The sequence below is a fragment of the Portunus trituberculatus genome, chromosome 50 (genome assembly GCF_017591435.1).
Source record: "Portunus trituberculatus isolate SZX2019 chromosome 50, ASM1759143v1, whole genome shotgun sequence".
NCBI lineage: Eukaryota > Metazoa > Arthropoda > Malacostraca > Decapoda > Portunidae > Portunus > Portunus trituberculatus.
Window position 1 is genome coordinate 11,563,893 of NC_059304.1, and position 15,000 is coordinate 11,578,892.

Below are 15,000 nucleotides of genomic sequence, written 5' to 3' on the forward strand. Positions count from 1 at the left end.
TCACATTTCCTTTCAGATATCCACAGTCATGTCCTCTACGCACCTTTTCAAAAATAGCCACTCATCTCTATAATGTCCTAATTTTAGTATCGCCATGTCTCCTTCACTTATGGGGTTTCAACGTAGTCTTATCTGCACCCCCCCAACTGGTGTCCCTCTGGCCGCTACGTGCACCTCCATGTCTTCTTCTCTCCTCGCGGACTTCTAAAAATAGTATATCTTCTCTCCACAGGATCCAATGTGGCCCCTTTCAGTCAGTGGCTTTTAAAAATAACCTCTCTCTCTCTCTCTCTCTAGTCTGTGTCCCAATTCCCTCGTGCGCTCTATTTCCCCTTTCATACCCAACCAACTCCTTTATAGTCCCTTTTTTTCAACTAGGTGTAAAAATAGTAGCTGAGTGATCTCCTTTGTCTTCAAGCACCAACGAGAGAGAGAGAGAGAGAGAGAGAGAGAGAGAGAGAGAGAGAGAGTTTAGTATAATGAAATCTATACTTTTTTCTTCACTCTACCAAGTCCTAAACGTTTCTTAAAAGCACTGAAAGATTGCAATAGTCTCGCTTTCAAATTGGCAATCAGTAATTTTCCTCTTGTCAAGTCCTATCACCAAAACAAGAGAGATAGAATAAAAGGACAAACGGATGGCAGAGAACAAGAAGAAAGGAACTAAAATACAAAGCGATATGGAGAAGAAACACGGGGAAAGAGAAAGAAAATAATAGGAGAGAAAAGAGAAAACGTACCCAGGTCTCGTGAAAGAAAACGTGACAGGTTCTCTCAAGTGATTAAATATTTTTAGACTAGTATTCGCTGTAAAAGTTTTCTATCGTGACCTGTTGGCGGAAGAAAACGGTGCTAATTAAGCAGTAAAGGATGGTAAACGAAAGTACTAAACCTCTTCTTCATTATTTACACACACACACACACACACACACACACACACACACACACACACACACACACACACACACACACACACACACACCATAACGTGAACAGAAAACGGGAAAGCGTGTGTTAACTAAGGATTTGAAAACGACCACTATTTCTGTTTTTCTCCTTCATTCTCTCTGTCAGTCAGTCAGTCTCTCTCTCTCTCTCTCTCTCTCTCTCTGGGAAGGAGGATGAAGCCAAGAGTCAAATTTAGTTCGATACAGTTATGCCAACATTCCTCCCCCCTTCCCCATCCTCCCATCATTACACCTCTCTCTCTCTCTCTCTCTCTCTCTCTCTCTCTCTCTCTCTCTCTCTCTCTCTCCACCAGGAAACCAACAGACTCTCCTTGACCTCTCGTCCTCTTCCTCTTCCTCCTCCTCCTCTTGTACGCCTCTCACTTTCCCCTTTGACCCCCTCTGACCACCCCCACCACCACCGTCACTGTCTCTCTCTCTCTCTCTCTCTCTCTCTCTCTCTCTCTCTCTCTCTCTCTCTCTCTCTCCAATATGGCAAAGTTGAGTCATTGCAAAGTCTTAGAGCAAACTTAATGGGAGTGTCCTTGAGTGGTGGTGAGCTGTTGTTGTTGCTATTATTACTCTTATTATTACTACTTGGGTGGTGGTGGTGGTGGTGGTGGTGGTGGTGGTGGTAGTATGATGATGATGATGATGATAATAACAATAATAAAAATGAAATAATAACACTACTTCTACTACTACTACTACTACTACTACTACTAATAATAATAATAATAATAATAATAATAATAATAATAATAATAATAACAATAATAAAAATAAAATAATAATAATAACGATAATAACACCACTACTACCTTCAGCAGCAGCAGCACCACCACCACCACCACCACCAACAACAACAATAACAACAACAACAATAAGAATTCCCGTTTTTCGTGTTAACCTTAAGCAATTGCAAACTCTCTCTCTCTCTCTCTCTCTCTCTCTCTCTCTCTCTCTCTCTCTCTCTCTCTCTTTCAGCAGCGTATACAATTACTTTACACGTCACACACACACACACACACACACACACACACACACACACACACACACACTCATTACACCTCTCTTTCTTCTCCTCTTCCTTTTATTCATTCTCCTTTCCTCCTCTTCTCTACCTCGTTCCTCATCCACACTTGCTTCTTCTTCCTTCCTCCTCCCTGTTTCTTTTCTCCATTTTCCTTCACTTTCATCTTTCTTTCCTCCTTCCCTGGTTTTTCTTTCCACCTTCCCCCATCTATCTTCCTTTTTTCCCCTTCTCCTTCCTCCCTGTCTCTTCTCTCCACCTTTCTCCTCTAACCTCTATCTTCGCTTTTCGTCTTCCTTCTTTCCTCCTTCTCCTTCCCTCCCTGCCTGTCTCTACTCCTCCCTCCCTTCCTCTTAAAACTCACCCTGTCAAGGCAAGCTATAACCAAGACCTTCCTCCTCATCATCATCCTCCTCCTTCTTCGTATCTTCTTCTTCTTCTTCTTCTTCTTCTTCTTCTTCTTCTTCTTCTCCTCCTCCTCTCCTCCTCCTCCTCCTCCTCCTCCTCCTCCTCCTCAACGTCAATAAGCATAGTAATTTGGTGAAGCACTATGCAGAACACAATCTCTCTCTCTCTCTCTCTCTCTCTCTCTCTCTCTCTCTCTCTCTCTCTCTCTTGATTCAGTCATGACGAAGAGAGTCTCTCTGGCGCGATAAGAGAGACTCTTCCTTGAGAGAGAGAGAGAGAGAGAGAGAGAGAGAGAGAGAGAGAGAGAGAGAGAGAGAGAGAGAGAGAGAGAGAGAGAGAGAGAGAGAGAGAGAGAGAGAAATTGGCTCTCATTACATTTCTCACTGCCGTCATACATCCATCTCTCTCTCTCTCTCTCTCTCTCTCTCTCTCTCTCTCTTGCTTGAGTGATGATAAATAAGGAAAAATGAAATGTGAGAGGTGAAGATGGAAGAGGAAGGGAAAAGAGAAGTAGGAAGAGGAGGAAGAGGAGGAGGAGGAGGAGGAGGAGGAGGAGGAGGAGGAGGAGAAGGAGAAGGAGAAGGAGAGGGAGAGGGAGGAGGAGGAGGAGGAGGAGGAGGAGGAGGAGGAGGAGGAGGAGGAGGAGGAGGAGGAGGAGGAGGAGGAGGAGGAGGAGATGCAGTGAAGACAGACAGGAAGCAAGGAGGTGGAAAAAAGGAAGGACGGAGGAAAAAAAAAAAAGGGAGAGAAAGAAAGTTTGAGTTTGTTCTTGTCAGTCTACGAAAGATTTTGATCCGTGTGTGTGTGTGTGTGTGTGTGTGTGTGTGTGTGTGTGTGTGTGTGTGTGTGTGTGTGTGTGTGTGTGTGTGTGTGTGTGTGTGTGTGTGTGTGTGTGTGTGTGTGTGTGTGTGTGTGTGTGTGTGTGTGTTTAGGTGTGTGTGTGTGTGAGAGAGAGAGAGAGAGAGAGAGAGAGAGAGAGAGAGAGAGAGAGAAAGGGGGTAAGGGGTAATAACAACTATCACCTCTCTCTCCCCCTTTGACAGTTCTCTCTTCTTCCTCTCCCCCTCTCCCCCTCCTCCTCCTCCTCCTCCTCTTCTTCCTCCTCCTCCTCTTCTTCTCCCTCCTCCTCTTCCTCTCCCTCCTCTTCTTCAGACCCCAGTGCCATCCTAACCTGTGTCGCGAGGGGAACCGGACCGTGGGTGTGGTGGTGGTGATGGTGGTGATGGTGGTGGTGAAGAATGATGACTGTGGTAGTGGTGGTGATGCAGTGATTGGGTGTATGGCTGGAGATGATACCGTGGTAATAGTGGTGATGGTGGTGGTGAGAGTGATGCAGAAATAATGTCACTTCATCATTTATTTATCTTTTTTTTTTTTTCATCTGCCCAAAATATATACACTGAAATATTAATGATGATGAAAATGTATGGTTATATTTTGTAAGGTATATGTACTTGATAGCTATATAACTACCCATTAATTCCTCTCTTTATCTCTCTCTCTCTCTCTCTCTCTCTCTGTGGGTCAACGATCTATTAAGATGTTAGTTTTTCACCTTAGTAATCTAATCTACCCTTGGCAATCATACGACCCACACACACACACACACACACACACACACACACACACACACACACACCGCGTAGTGTAATGGTTAGCACGCTCGACTCACAATCGAGAGCCCGGGTTCGAGTCCCGGTAAGCGGCGAGGCAAATGGGCAAGCCTCTTAATGTGTGGTCCCTGTTCACCTAGCAGTAAATAGGTATACGGGATGTAACTCGAGGGGTTGTGGCCTCGCTTTCCCGGTGTGTGGAGTGTGTTGTGGTCTCAGTCCTACCCGAAGATCGGTCTATGAGCTCTGAGCTCGCTCCTTAATGGGGAAGACTGGCTGGGTGACCAGCAGGCGACCGAGGTGAATTACACACACACAGTCCTACCCGGAGATCGGTCTATGAGCTCTGAGCTCGCTCCGTGATGGGGAAGACTGGCTGGGTGACCAGCAGACGATCGAGGTGAACACACACACACACACACACACACACACACACACACACACACACACGATCCATAGATATTAGGTACAGCACTTACTAATCTCTCTCTCTCTCTCTCTCTCTCTCTCTCTCTCTCCTTCTCTGGTGAAGGCAATACAACAGACACAAGAGTTATTACGTAAGAGCAAACCGCGCTTCCGCTAAGAACAAGTCTTCACATTAGCATACTGAGAAGGCAAAGACGAAGGCGGAGGTGGTAGGAGCAACGAGCCAGCTGTGGATTTAGCTCAGTATTCTTAAGCCCCTCAGTGCTGGGACACATTTTTGCCATGAGATTTATGTACAATTAGACTTTTATTGATATTAGGAAGGGTCTGTGGAGGTCAAAAGATTAATGGCCAAAGTTTTCACTATCTTAATCCACCAAATGAGTTCTGAAACTGTATAAAATCACCAAATAGTAAGCAGAATGAATATGAAAACGTGTCATGGTACTGAAGGGGCTAAGCTTTGTTCTCTCGTAAGGATTGTATTGAAAGGCCACTGATTAGAATGATTATCAAGCGTCTTAAGAGAGATGGGACAGAGACAAGCTTGAGAATTATCTACAAATTAATCTCGTTTAAATTTGGTTAATCCTTGTACTACATTAAGACTGAATAGTGTGAGTTTGTCTTTATTTAGTGCTATCAGTTTACAATCAAATTTTTTTTTTCAAGTGTTAAGAAGTCAAGTCAGGGCCACAAAAATGACTAAGTAATAAACGAATAAATAAACCAAGGAAAAAACGGGCTTCTTTAATATATTGCCCCCAAGAAAGAAAAATATTCCGAAAAGATTGACCGGTTCTGAAACTGTAACACTAGTAACAGATAAATATAGACATCTAAACACACATTATACGTATTATGTGGAGAGAAGATAGTAGGTAGCGAACACACACACACACACACACACTCTCTCTCTCTCTCTCTGACCAGCCATGTGGCGTGTCATGTCTATAAATACACAGTTAGGTTACCACGCATAACATTCCCCAGGCCATTTTCCCTCCCCCTTCCACTCCCAGCCCCTCCAGCCTTGTCTCTCCCTCCCTTCCTCTAAGTTCCTCCGCGTTCTCTCTCTCTCTCTCTCTCTCTCTCTCTCTCTCTCTCTCTCTCTCTCTCTCTCACACACACACACACAATCCATGAACAAGTACAATCAATTAACCAATCACTACTAAACAACGTAACATTTCACTCATATACAAACAAAGAGAAAATAAAAAGTAAATAAATAAATAAAAAGTGTAACGCCCAAAACTGACACACCAAGCTTTGTTACGCCGAGGTGAGAGATGAGGCGAAGTGAGGCCAGGTGTGAGTGGACACTGTTACGTTAATTGCAGGTGAGAAGCGCAACGACGAGGAGAAAAGAGGAGAGGAGAGAGGAGGAGGAAAAACGCACTACAGGTGAAGGAAAAGAACGCGAAGGAAAGGAGAGGAAGGCAATAAATGATGGACGGAAGGAAGAAAGACAAAAGGAAGAGAGAAAAGGAAATATAAGCAGATACAGGGAAAAAAGACATGAAACAGTAAGAGAAAAGAGAACTGCGAAATTTAAAAGAAAATAACGAAGATAGGAAAGACAAGAGATCGGAGAGGAGAAGAAAGATTAAAATAAAGAGCAAATAAAGTAAAGAAAGAAAATAAACTAGAGAAAAGAAAGGAAAGAAAGAATAGGTGGAAAAAAGGTAAAGAAAGAAAAGATCACAAACTCAACACACAAACAAACTAAATCTTCAAACTCAGACACACAAGACCAATACACAAGATGACGTCGACCACCCAGACCACCGCTGCCTCCGCCCCCCCCGGCAGCAACAGGGGCAGCGTGAGGATCTCCAAGGCCCCCAGCACGGCGTCCAGCACTGGGGGTGGCAAGGAAGGGGCCAATGCCAACGCAAAGCCGCCCGTAGTAAGGATGGCGTCCCTAACGGTGCCTGAAACGTCCATGGAGAAACGAGGCTCCTTCTGCGATCGAGAGAGACTCCTTGGCCTCGAAAAGAAGTTTTATACCGTGAGTATGTTATGTTTGCAGGCTTTTTTTTTTTCTTCTTCTTTTGTTACCGCGAGTTAGTTAAGTTTAACCTCTTCAGTACCATGACACGTTTTCATATTCATTCTGCTTACTATATGGTGATTCTATACAGCTTCAGAAACTTGTGTGGTGATTGAAATAGTGAAGACTCTGGCTATTAATCTTCTGACCTCCATAGACCCTTCCTAATGTCAATAAAATCGTCTAGTTACACTCAAAACTCATGGTAAAAATGCGTCCCATTACTAAAGAGTTATGGAAGTTTACGCTGATATTTTCCTCTCATGAGGTCGTGGATTTTTTTTTTTTTTCATGCAAGAGGGAAACTTGCCAAGGGCAACAAAACATTAAAAATAAAGGCCCATTTGAATGCAAGCTCCCTAAAGGAAAAGGAAAAATTTAGCCGAAAGTCTGAGACAAATGTCTTGAAACCTCCCTCTTAAAAGAAGTCAAGTCGTAGGAAGATGGAAATACAGAAGCATGAGTTTCAGAGTGACTTAGAAGTCTTCCTAGAGGCTGTTTCTAGTATTCTGTATTCCTTCTGCCATCACGAGGTACTGTTGTGCTCTTATCTTTATTCTCCACCTTATTTCTTTTGTTCATTATTATATCCAAAACAGAAGAGGAAAGGAGTAATATCTCTCTCTCTCTCTCTCTCTCTCTCTCTCTCTCGAAAAAAAAAAAAAAAAAAAAAAAAAAAAGAAACGAAGGAAACCAACGACTAACGGAAAAATACAACAAACATATAAAAAGAAAAAGAAACAACAAAAACTAGACACCACAAGAAAAAGAATAACAAGAAGAAAACAAAAACCAACGAAAAAAAAAAAAAAAAAACAAGAACTAGACACAAGAAAAAAAAGAAAAAAAGAAAAACCAAGAACAATAGCAAGATCAAAACCAACGGAGTAGAACCAGACGGGGACACGGAAACAAATGAACCCAGGTGAAGTGTCCGGTGGGTGCAAGTCCCGCCCAGGTCAACGCCCCCTTGCCCTTTTACTCACCCTCGTACCCTATCCAGTTCCCCCCACCAAGTACCCCCTCGTCAATAACCCCTTCACACTGGTACCCTTCCCCCACTTCCCTATCCTCCATCCTATACCATGGTCAGTCAGCAACACACTAAATAAAGTCTCCCTAGTGTTGTGTTATCTCTACGGGGAATTGTGTAGGGAAGGGGGAGGTTGGGGAAGGATAGCAGGGTGTTTTTGTTGAGGGACACGTGTGAGTTAACCCCATTCAGTACCATGACGCGTTTCCATATTCATTCTGCTTACTATTTGGTGATTTTATAGATTCAGAAACTTATGTTGGGGATCAAAATAGTGAAGACTGTGGCCATTATAATCTCTGCCCTTCATGGACCCTTCCTAATGTCAATAAAATCGTCTAATCATACCTAAAACTCATGGTGAAAATACGTTTCAGTACTGAAGATGCTGAGTCAGTATTCAGAATCGCTTTGCCCTTTCACCGCGAGTGTTTTCAAAGGCCAAAGGAATGATTCGGTGTGTTTTTCGAGTGTATCTCCTGTTTTACTGTAGATGTTATGTCAATTTGTCATTAGAGCCATATAAACATCTCTAAAAACTCGTGTACCTTCAACTAGGACCTTTTGGATGTAGTTGAGATGGGGAGTAGAAATGTATCAGAATAGCTTTTACCCTGACTTCATCCTAGCTCTCTCTCTCTCTCTCTCTCTCTCTCTCTCTCTCTCTCTCTCTCTCTCTCTCTCTCTCTCTCTCTCTCTCTGTCACATCCTGCTTTACACAATTCCTGACGGTCTGTTGAGAAAAGGGTGACGGAATGCTATCTCGGTCTAATCTATCTTTTTTGTCATTCTTTTGCCACCAAGTGTTGCTCATTCTGTACTCAGCCTATTTGTTAACTCATCCCGTACGATACTTGACTCCGTGCTACCAGGAAAATTTTAATATCACGAGATTCTGTCCTTCTTTTCTTTCTTCTTTTTAGTCTGCGTCATCCTTTTACGCTTGAAGTTACTCATTCTTATACTGATGTTCATGTCCTGGCCATTAGCAATCTCATCCTGCCTTACAAAACTGAGACTCTGCCAAGAAAAGATTGAGTTTTCTTTTCGGGAAATTTTAGTTTACTTCATCATTACTTGGCTGAAGTGACACATACTTTACTGATTCCCAACATATCAGGGCTTTCAGTGACCTCATTTACCCTACCTATGTCTCACTCTGCCTATGCTCTGTCTAATAAGGTTTGTTTAGTGTCCTCAATACACCTCACTTTGCCTTACATTTCTTACGGCAAGGATTTAAAGTTAGTTAATGACCTCATCGAACTTCATTTTTACCTCACGATCCTAATACACTGTTTTGAGAAGGTTGGTTAGTGAGTTGGTGTCCTCATTTTTACCTCACGATATCCATACACTACTTAGAAAAGAATAAAAAAAGATTAGTTTGTGTCCTCATGTAACCTCACTTCATATACACTGCGGGAAAAAAGATTAACTAGTTTATTTATTATTGAATAGTTTAGTTATCGAGTTATTTTTTTTCTTTTTGTGGGCGGAGATGCAACAAAAAAGGGTAAGCGGGACGAAAACCTGATTGCTCACCTCATTCTTAATTCACTTCATCACTCATTATTTCCCCCTCGATACACGTCTCCTACCCCGAAGCCAACAGATCCCGTCTCACAACACTTGACACACAGCCAAAGAATTAAGAATCACATGACGTTCGCCACATTCTTTTCCCCTCAGCTCAAGTCACACCTCACTCAGCACCCACCTTTTCCATCACCACATCGATGGCCTCACGTCACTTCAAGGGACGCCGGACACGATAACACGGTGATAAGCCTTGCGAGTGAGAGGCTTAATGCAGGCAGAATTTCAGTATCTAGTGTCTAATAGTGGACTTCAGACATCAAACAAGCACTAATGGAAGACTCTCATGCTTATTATCATTACATATCTTGGACTCTAATCCCACGAGTCTTACTGCTTATTTTTGAGTTACACCGAATACACAAGGGTCTTCAAGTGTTATTCTTGTATAGATGAAGAAAAAAGAAACTCAGAGAAAGACATCATCCCTAAAACTCCCATATCCTTTCCTTATAAACCCTCAAATTCGACTTAGGAAACCACACTATCCCTTAAGACTATATCAACCTTCTCTTACAAATCCTGAAACGCGGCTCAAGAAACACACGTCATCCCTAAAAGACCTCTCACTTAAATTTCCTATACAAATCCACAAATAATACTCAGAAACATAATTAACCCTTTTAGTATTGGGACGCATTTTTTACCTTGAGTTTTGGGTATAATTAGTGATTTTACTTACATCAGGAAGGATCTATGGAGGTGAGAAGATTAATGGCCAGATGTCACTATTCTAATCCCCACATAAGTTTCTGAAGCTGCACAAAATAACCTAAGAGTAACCAGAATGAATATGAAGACGTGTCATGGTAGTGAAAGGGGTTAAGCTTCCATTAAAAACCCATACACTGCGGACACAGAGAACGACAATATCCCTACAACTCCCTAGACTCACTGACTGCTATTTGGTGTATCTTCCCTCAATCCCATACACTGCGGACACAGAGAACGACAACATCCCTACAACTCCCTAGACTCACTGACTGCTATTTGGTGTATCTTCCCTCAATCACTAAGCATTCTGGTACATTTCTTCTCGTCCTCCAGCCACCTCCCAACCATGACACTGGCTACAAACTGCATCCCTTTCTATCTTATGGGAACTTATAATCATTTCATACACTCATTTTCATGTTGTAAATAATACTGCTACATGTCGCTTGGAAAAACACAACTAAACATCCCTCACAAAACTTCGCATTCTTCAAATAGTGTCCAGCCAACCCGCTTTCCCAGTTGGCGCCACGAGAGAAAATGGGAACGGGCAACAGAAAACGAGACTGTAAACACGAATATCAGTATAGCAACAGGACCTAAATACTCTCTTGGCTACATTGAGTTTGGGTGCCTCTGTTCCCCTCCTACTGAGCGATCGGTGCCTCAGTCCACTCGCACCAACCATGGAGAGAGAGGGAGGGAGGGAGATGAGAAGTAGTAGGAGGGGGATACGATAGGTGGAGGCGAGGGTTAATGAGATATGAAGGAATGAATGGGAGGAGAACAAAAGTAGAGACTGGAGTGAGGGAGATGAAGGAAAAAATTGAGGAAGGAAGGAGGGAGAGTGAGAAAGAAGTAGGAAGGAGAATGGGATATGAATTTGGAGAAAGAATAGTGTTAAATGAAAAAGAAAACGGATGTGAAAAAGAGACGAAAGAAAAAAAAAAAAAAAAAAAAAAGGAGGGAATGGATAAGGTGGAAAGAAGGGAAGAAAGGAGAAGTGAATGAATTAGAAAGAGAGAACAGGAATTGAAGGAGAAAAGACAGTAAAGGTAGTGAGTGATGAATAGGAGAGATAAATGAAGGAATAAAGGAGGATCGTAAAGTAAAACAAAAGTGAGTAAAGGAGGTTATGAAAGGGAGAAATTAATATGAGAGGGAAGGACAAAGGAAAGAAAAATAAGGAGGAATGAATGGACAAAGGAACGAAGGCATGGCGGAAGAATATGAGGGGAGAGGAGAGGGAGGGAGAGGGGAGCAAGAGGGAGAGAATAACATTACCTTCAGTGTACCTTAATGGGAGAATGCCAGTTTCTCTCTCTCTCTCTCTCTCTCTCTCTCTCTCTCTCTCTCTCTCTCTCTCTCTCTCTCTCTCTCTCTCTCTTTTACAAGGAAGGACATGGACAGCAGCTATTATTATGCTACTCTCTCTCTCTCTCTCTCTCTCTCTCTCTCTCTCTCTCTCTCTCTCTCTCTCTCCTGCTCGCTTGATAACGGTTAATACATCTCCCCACTCCCTCATCGTTCTTCTCCTCCTCCTCCTCTTCCTCCTGGTCCTATCCCTGGTGTTACTAAGTTTAGATTCGTAATATCAAACTTCCTGTGAAAGCCCGACAGATTTATTTATTTTTTTTTAATTACTGCTTGTAGACTCCGGTCTCTCGTCCCTTTGCTCCCTCCCTTTCTTTTCTTATTTTCTTCTTCCTCCTTCCCCTCTTCCTATTGTTACGTGTTTCTACTCCAAGTAAAAAGGCCTTTACTCTGTTTAACTCATCCACAGAGAAGCGAGTCCATAGAGAAGTGAGCATTCAGTATAACAAACGCCAACTTAACCTATTCAGTACCATGACGCGTTTCCATATCTATTTTGCTTACTATTTGGTGATTTCATACAGCTTCAGAAACTTGCGTGGGGATTGAAATGGTGAAGACTCTGGCTATTAATTAATCTTTTAACTCCCCTAGATCCTTCCTAATGTAATGGTAAAAAAAGCGTACCGGTATTGAAGGGGTTAATCTCGCAAGCTAGAAAGAAGTAATGAGCCACGCGCTAGGGACCACAAACAGTATATAGTATAGAAAACACAACCCCATTAGACAATCACTCACCGTAATAAACCACCCACAGTCCGACAGATGATATTCACACGATGGCCAGGTAACAGTGGCCAATTTCTACTCTATATACAGTTTTGTATCTCTTTGCGGGTGACACATAAGACTCATAAAGGAGGAACGCCTACCAAAACTAACATCCAACTCCTCTCATACACTAATGCTATACAAGTGGTAAGAGTAATAGGTAGTGCGCTAATGCTACTATAAAATACACACAGCCTTGCCCAACGTCTGGCTTGAGTACTCAGGAAGAACACAATTATTCTCAACACAGACCCACGATATCCCTCCCCTCCCAGCACTCCTAACTTTCATTTCTACTTTCTCTCTCTCTCTCTCTCTCTCTCTCTCTGTCTGTCTGTCTGTCTGTCTGTCTGTCTGTCTGTCTGTCTGTCTGTCTGTCTGTCTGTCTGTCTGTCTGTCTGTCTGTCTCTCTCTCTCTCTCTCTCTCTCTCTCTCTCTCTCTCTCTCTCTCTCTCTCTCCTTCACTGGTCATTTTCCAGCTCCTCCTCCTCCTCCTCCTCCTTCTCCTCTTCCTCTTTTATCCATTATCTTCTGTGTTCCTTTCTTTTACTCCTTTTACTACCTCTTAGTCGGTTTTATGTCCTCGTCCTCCTCCTCCTGCTCATCCTCTCCCTTCATCTCCTTTTCTTTAATACATTTAGCGTCTTCTCTCCATCACTCCCTTCCTACATATTCGCTTCAAGGGCATTGCAGAAGCTAGGATGTAGAAGGCGACTAGAAAGAAAGATACACGGAGAGACGGAGAGGATGAAGATAAATGTGCAATAGAAGTCAAGGGAACGAGAAATAAGAAAGAAGGAAAGCTGAAAGGACAGGAAAGGAAATGATAAAGAGAAGAAAGGGAGAGCAATAGACGTCAAAGAAACCGAGAAAAGGGAGGGAAATGAAGAAGAAAGGGCAAACGTGGAGAGGATGAAAACGGGAAAGGGAAAATAAACACAAGAAAGTAAGTGGAGGTGAAAGATTTGATGGGTAATGGCTGAGGTGGCAGCACACACACACACACACACACACACACACACACACACACACACACACACACACACACACACACACACACACACACACACACACACACACACACACAAAGATGAGCACACATTCTAAGCGTTACAAGACAAATACGGTGTCATTAGGATGCTAAAAATAGAGACCCTGCAAATTGTCTCCATATCAAGGGTGCGGTGATACAAAGAAAGATTGGGGGATGAAGATGGGTGACAAATAAGGAGATAAAGTGATAGGGATAGTGTGTATACCTGTATAGTGATTGATGAGACGTGGAATGGAAGAAGTAAGAGATGGTTAGCTAATTGACAAAATGAAGAATTACATACTGCAAAATTCTCGAGTAACAAAGTTGTACCAATGAATAATAATGAAAAAATAAGACAAAAATTCATATCAGTCAACTATCATAATAAAAACTAAAATGTCACTTCTTTTTTCTCTTTCTTTTTTCAGGGAGAGGGTTGTACAAAGCTTAAAATAAAAGAGCATTAACACTAAACCAAGTAACGAAGAGTAGAAAGAGAAAAAGAAAGAAACGAAGCCCGGGTCTCTATATAAAGTCCTACAGAAAGCATTTAGGAAAGTATGTTAAAGGGAGGGAGGGACTATGAAAGGCAGACCGAGCATAGTTGTAGGGTAATGCACGTGGTAAGGTTGGAAAAGGACGGTGATGAAGTGGATAGGATGGCGGCGAATAAGGAAGGCATCGTTTAAGGAGATGGAAGGGAGTGATGGTGGTGGTATGCTGTAGATGAGAAAAGTTAGGGTGAAGACGACGGTGAAATGAAAGTTAGAATGGGAAGGAATGGCGAGGAAGAAACTGAAATGTGTGAGAAGGAAGGACGATGAAGGATTGTGGAATTATGGAACGAAGAAAACAAAGAAAGATGAAATAAATAAATAAGAAAGAGAAACAAAAAAGACAAAAGCACAAAAAGAAAATCAATAAAACTATTAATACTACAAATTGATATATAATACAAGTCAATGATACGAAGACAATGGAGGGAGGAAGGGAGGAAGGGTAGAAGGAAATGAAGCCAGCGAAGTGTGGAAGGCAGGGACGGACATAGGGAGGACGACAGCTAACGAAGGAAGATTGAGAGGGTGAGAAGGGAGAAGACTCTTACTGTATGGTCAAGGATACAGAGAAGGAAGGTTGAATGAAAATAAATAGAAGGAAATAAAAAAAGAAGGAAGATATTGAATACACAATATAAATAAAGATGAATAGATTGAGGTATTAAAGGGAAAAAAGAAGGAAGGAAGGAAGGAAAAGAAATAAAAGAAAATATAGAATAAAGAAATGGAAAGGAAGAAATAAAGGAGAGAAAGACGTGAAAGAAGCAAGGGGAAAAAAGTCAAGGAAGTAAATGAATAAAAAAAGAAAACACAATGACAAACAAACAATTGCATAACCCATGACATGAAAGCAATACTGAAAAAAAGTCCTTGCATCTCTCTCTCTCTCTCTCTCTCTCTCTCTCTCTCTCTCTCTCTCTCTCTCTCTCTCTCTCTCTCTCTCCATATTAGAAACACCCCAGGTCCTTCCCATCCCTCTCGTCCCTTGACCTTCAGTTCCTCTCACCCTCTCCCTCTGGCCTCCCGCATACTCTGATGAAGGGACAAGGCGACGTTAGAGGCACAGACTGCCCAGCCAAGGCCACTCTAGACGGAGGGTTGGCTGTGTCGTGGGTCTATATTCATAAAAGCTTTGTTCTCCAATATGGTCTGTTTTTGAAAGGCCGCAAACGTCATTAATCGTATTATTATCAGATTTTTTGTGGCTAGTTAAGCAGATTGCTTGTGAAATTGTCACTACAAACATAAAACACTTTAGGAAATCCCTAATAAGCTTAAGATATATTTAAAGAGGCCTGAGACATGTTCAGTCGCGTTTTCATGGGGTTTTCCTCTTACTGATGATGCAGAGTCCTTGTTAAATTGCCACAATGATCATGTACACACACTTGGAAAGCCCTGCAAAATAAATTCCACTACAGCCTGTTTAG

General features: G+C 42.3%; 2 protein-coding genes across 8 annotated transcripts in view; one reads left to right on the forward strand and one right to left on the reverse strand.

Moving 5' to 3' along the window:
- The window catches only part of LOC123499498 (zinc transporter ZIP13 homolog), a 50,450-nt gene that overhangs the window by 20,157 nt on the left and 15,293 nt on the right, over nt 1-15,000 (reverse strand). The gene's annotated exons all lie outside the window — the stretch shown is intronic.
- Nucleotides 1-15,000, forward strand: part of LOC123499497 (F-box/LRR-repeat protein 2-like) — a 64,360-nt gene that overhangs the window by 7,440 nt on the left and 41,920 nt on the right. Inside the window, exon 1 of one of the 2 annotated variants that reach the window (XM_045247527.1) lies at nt 6,082-6,444. The exons of the other annotated variant lie outside the window; for it this stretch is intronic. Within the exon in view, the coding sequence (XP_045103462.1) occupies nt 6,199-6,444 (246 nt within the window). The 5' untranslated portion in view covers nt 6,082-6,198. Of the gene's footprint in view, nt 1-6,081; nt 6,445-15,000 lie in introns of those variants that run through there. 2 annotated transcript variants of the gene reach the window in all.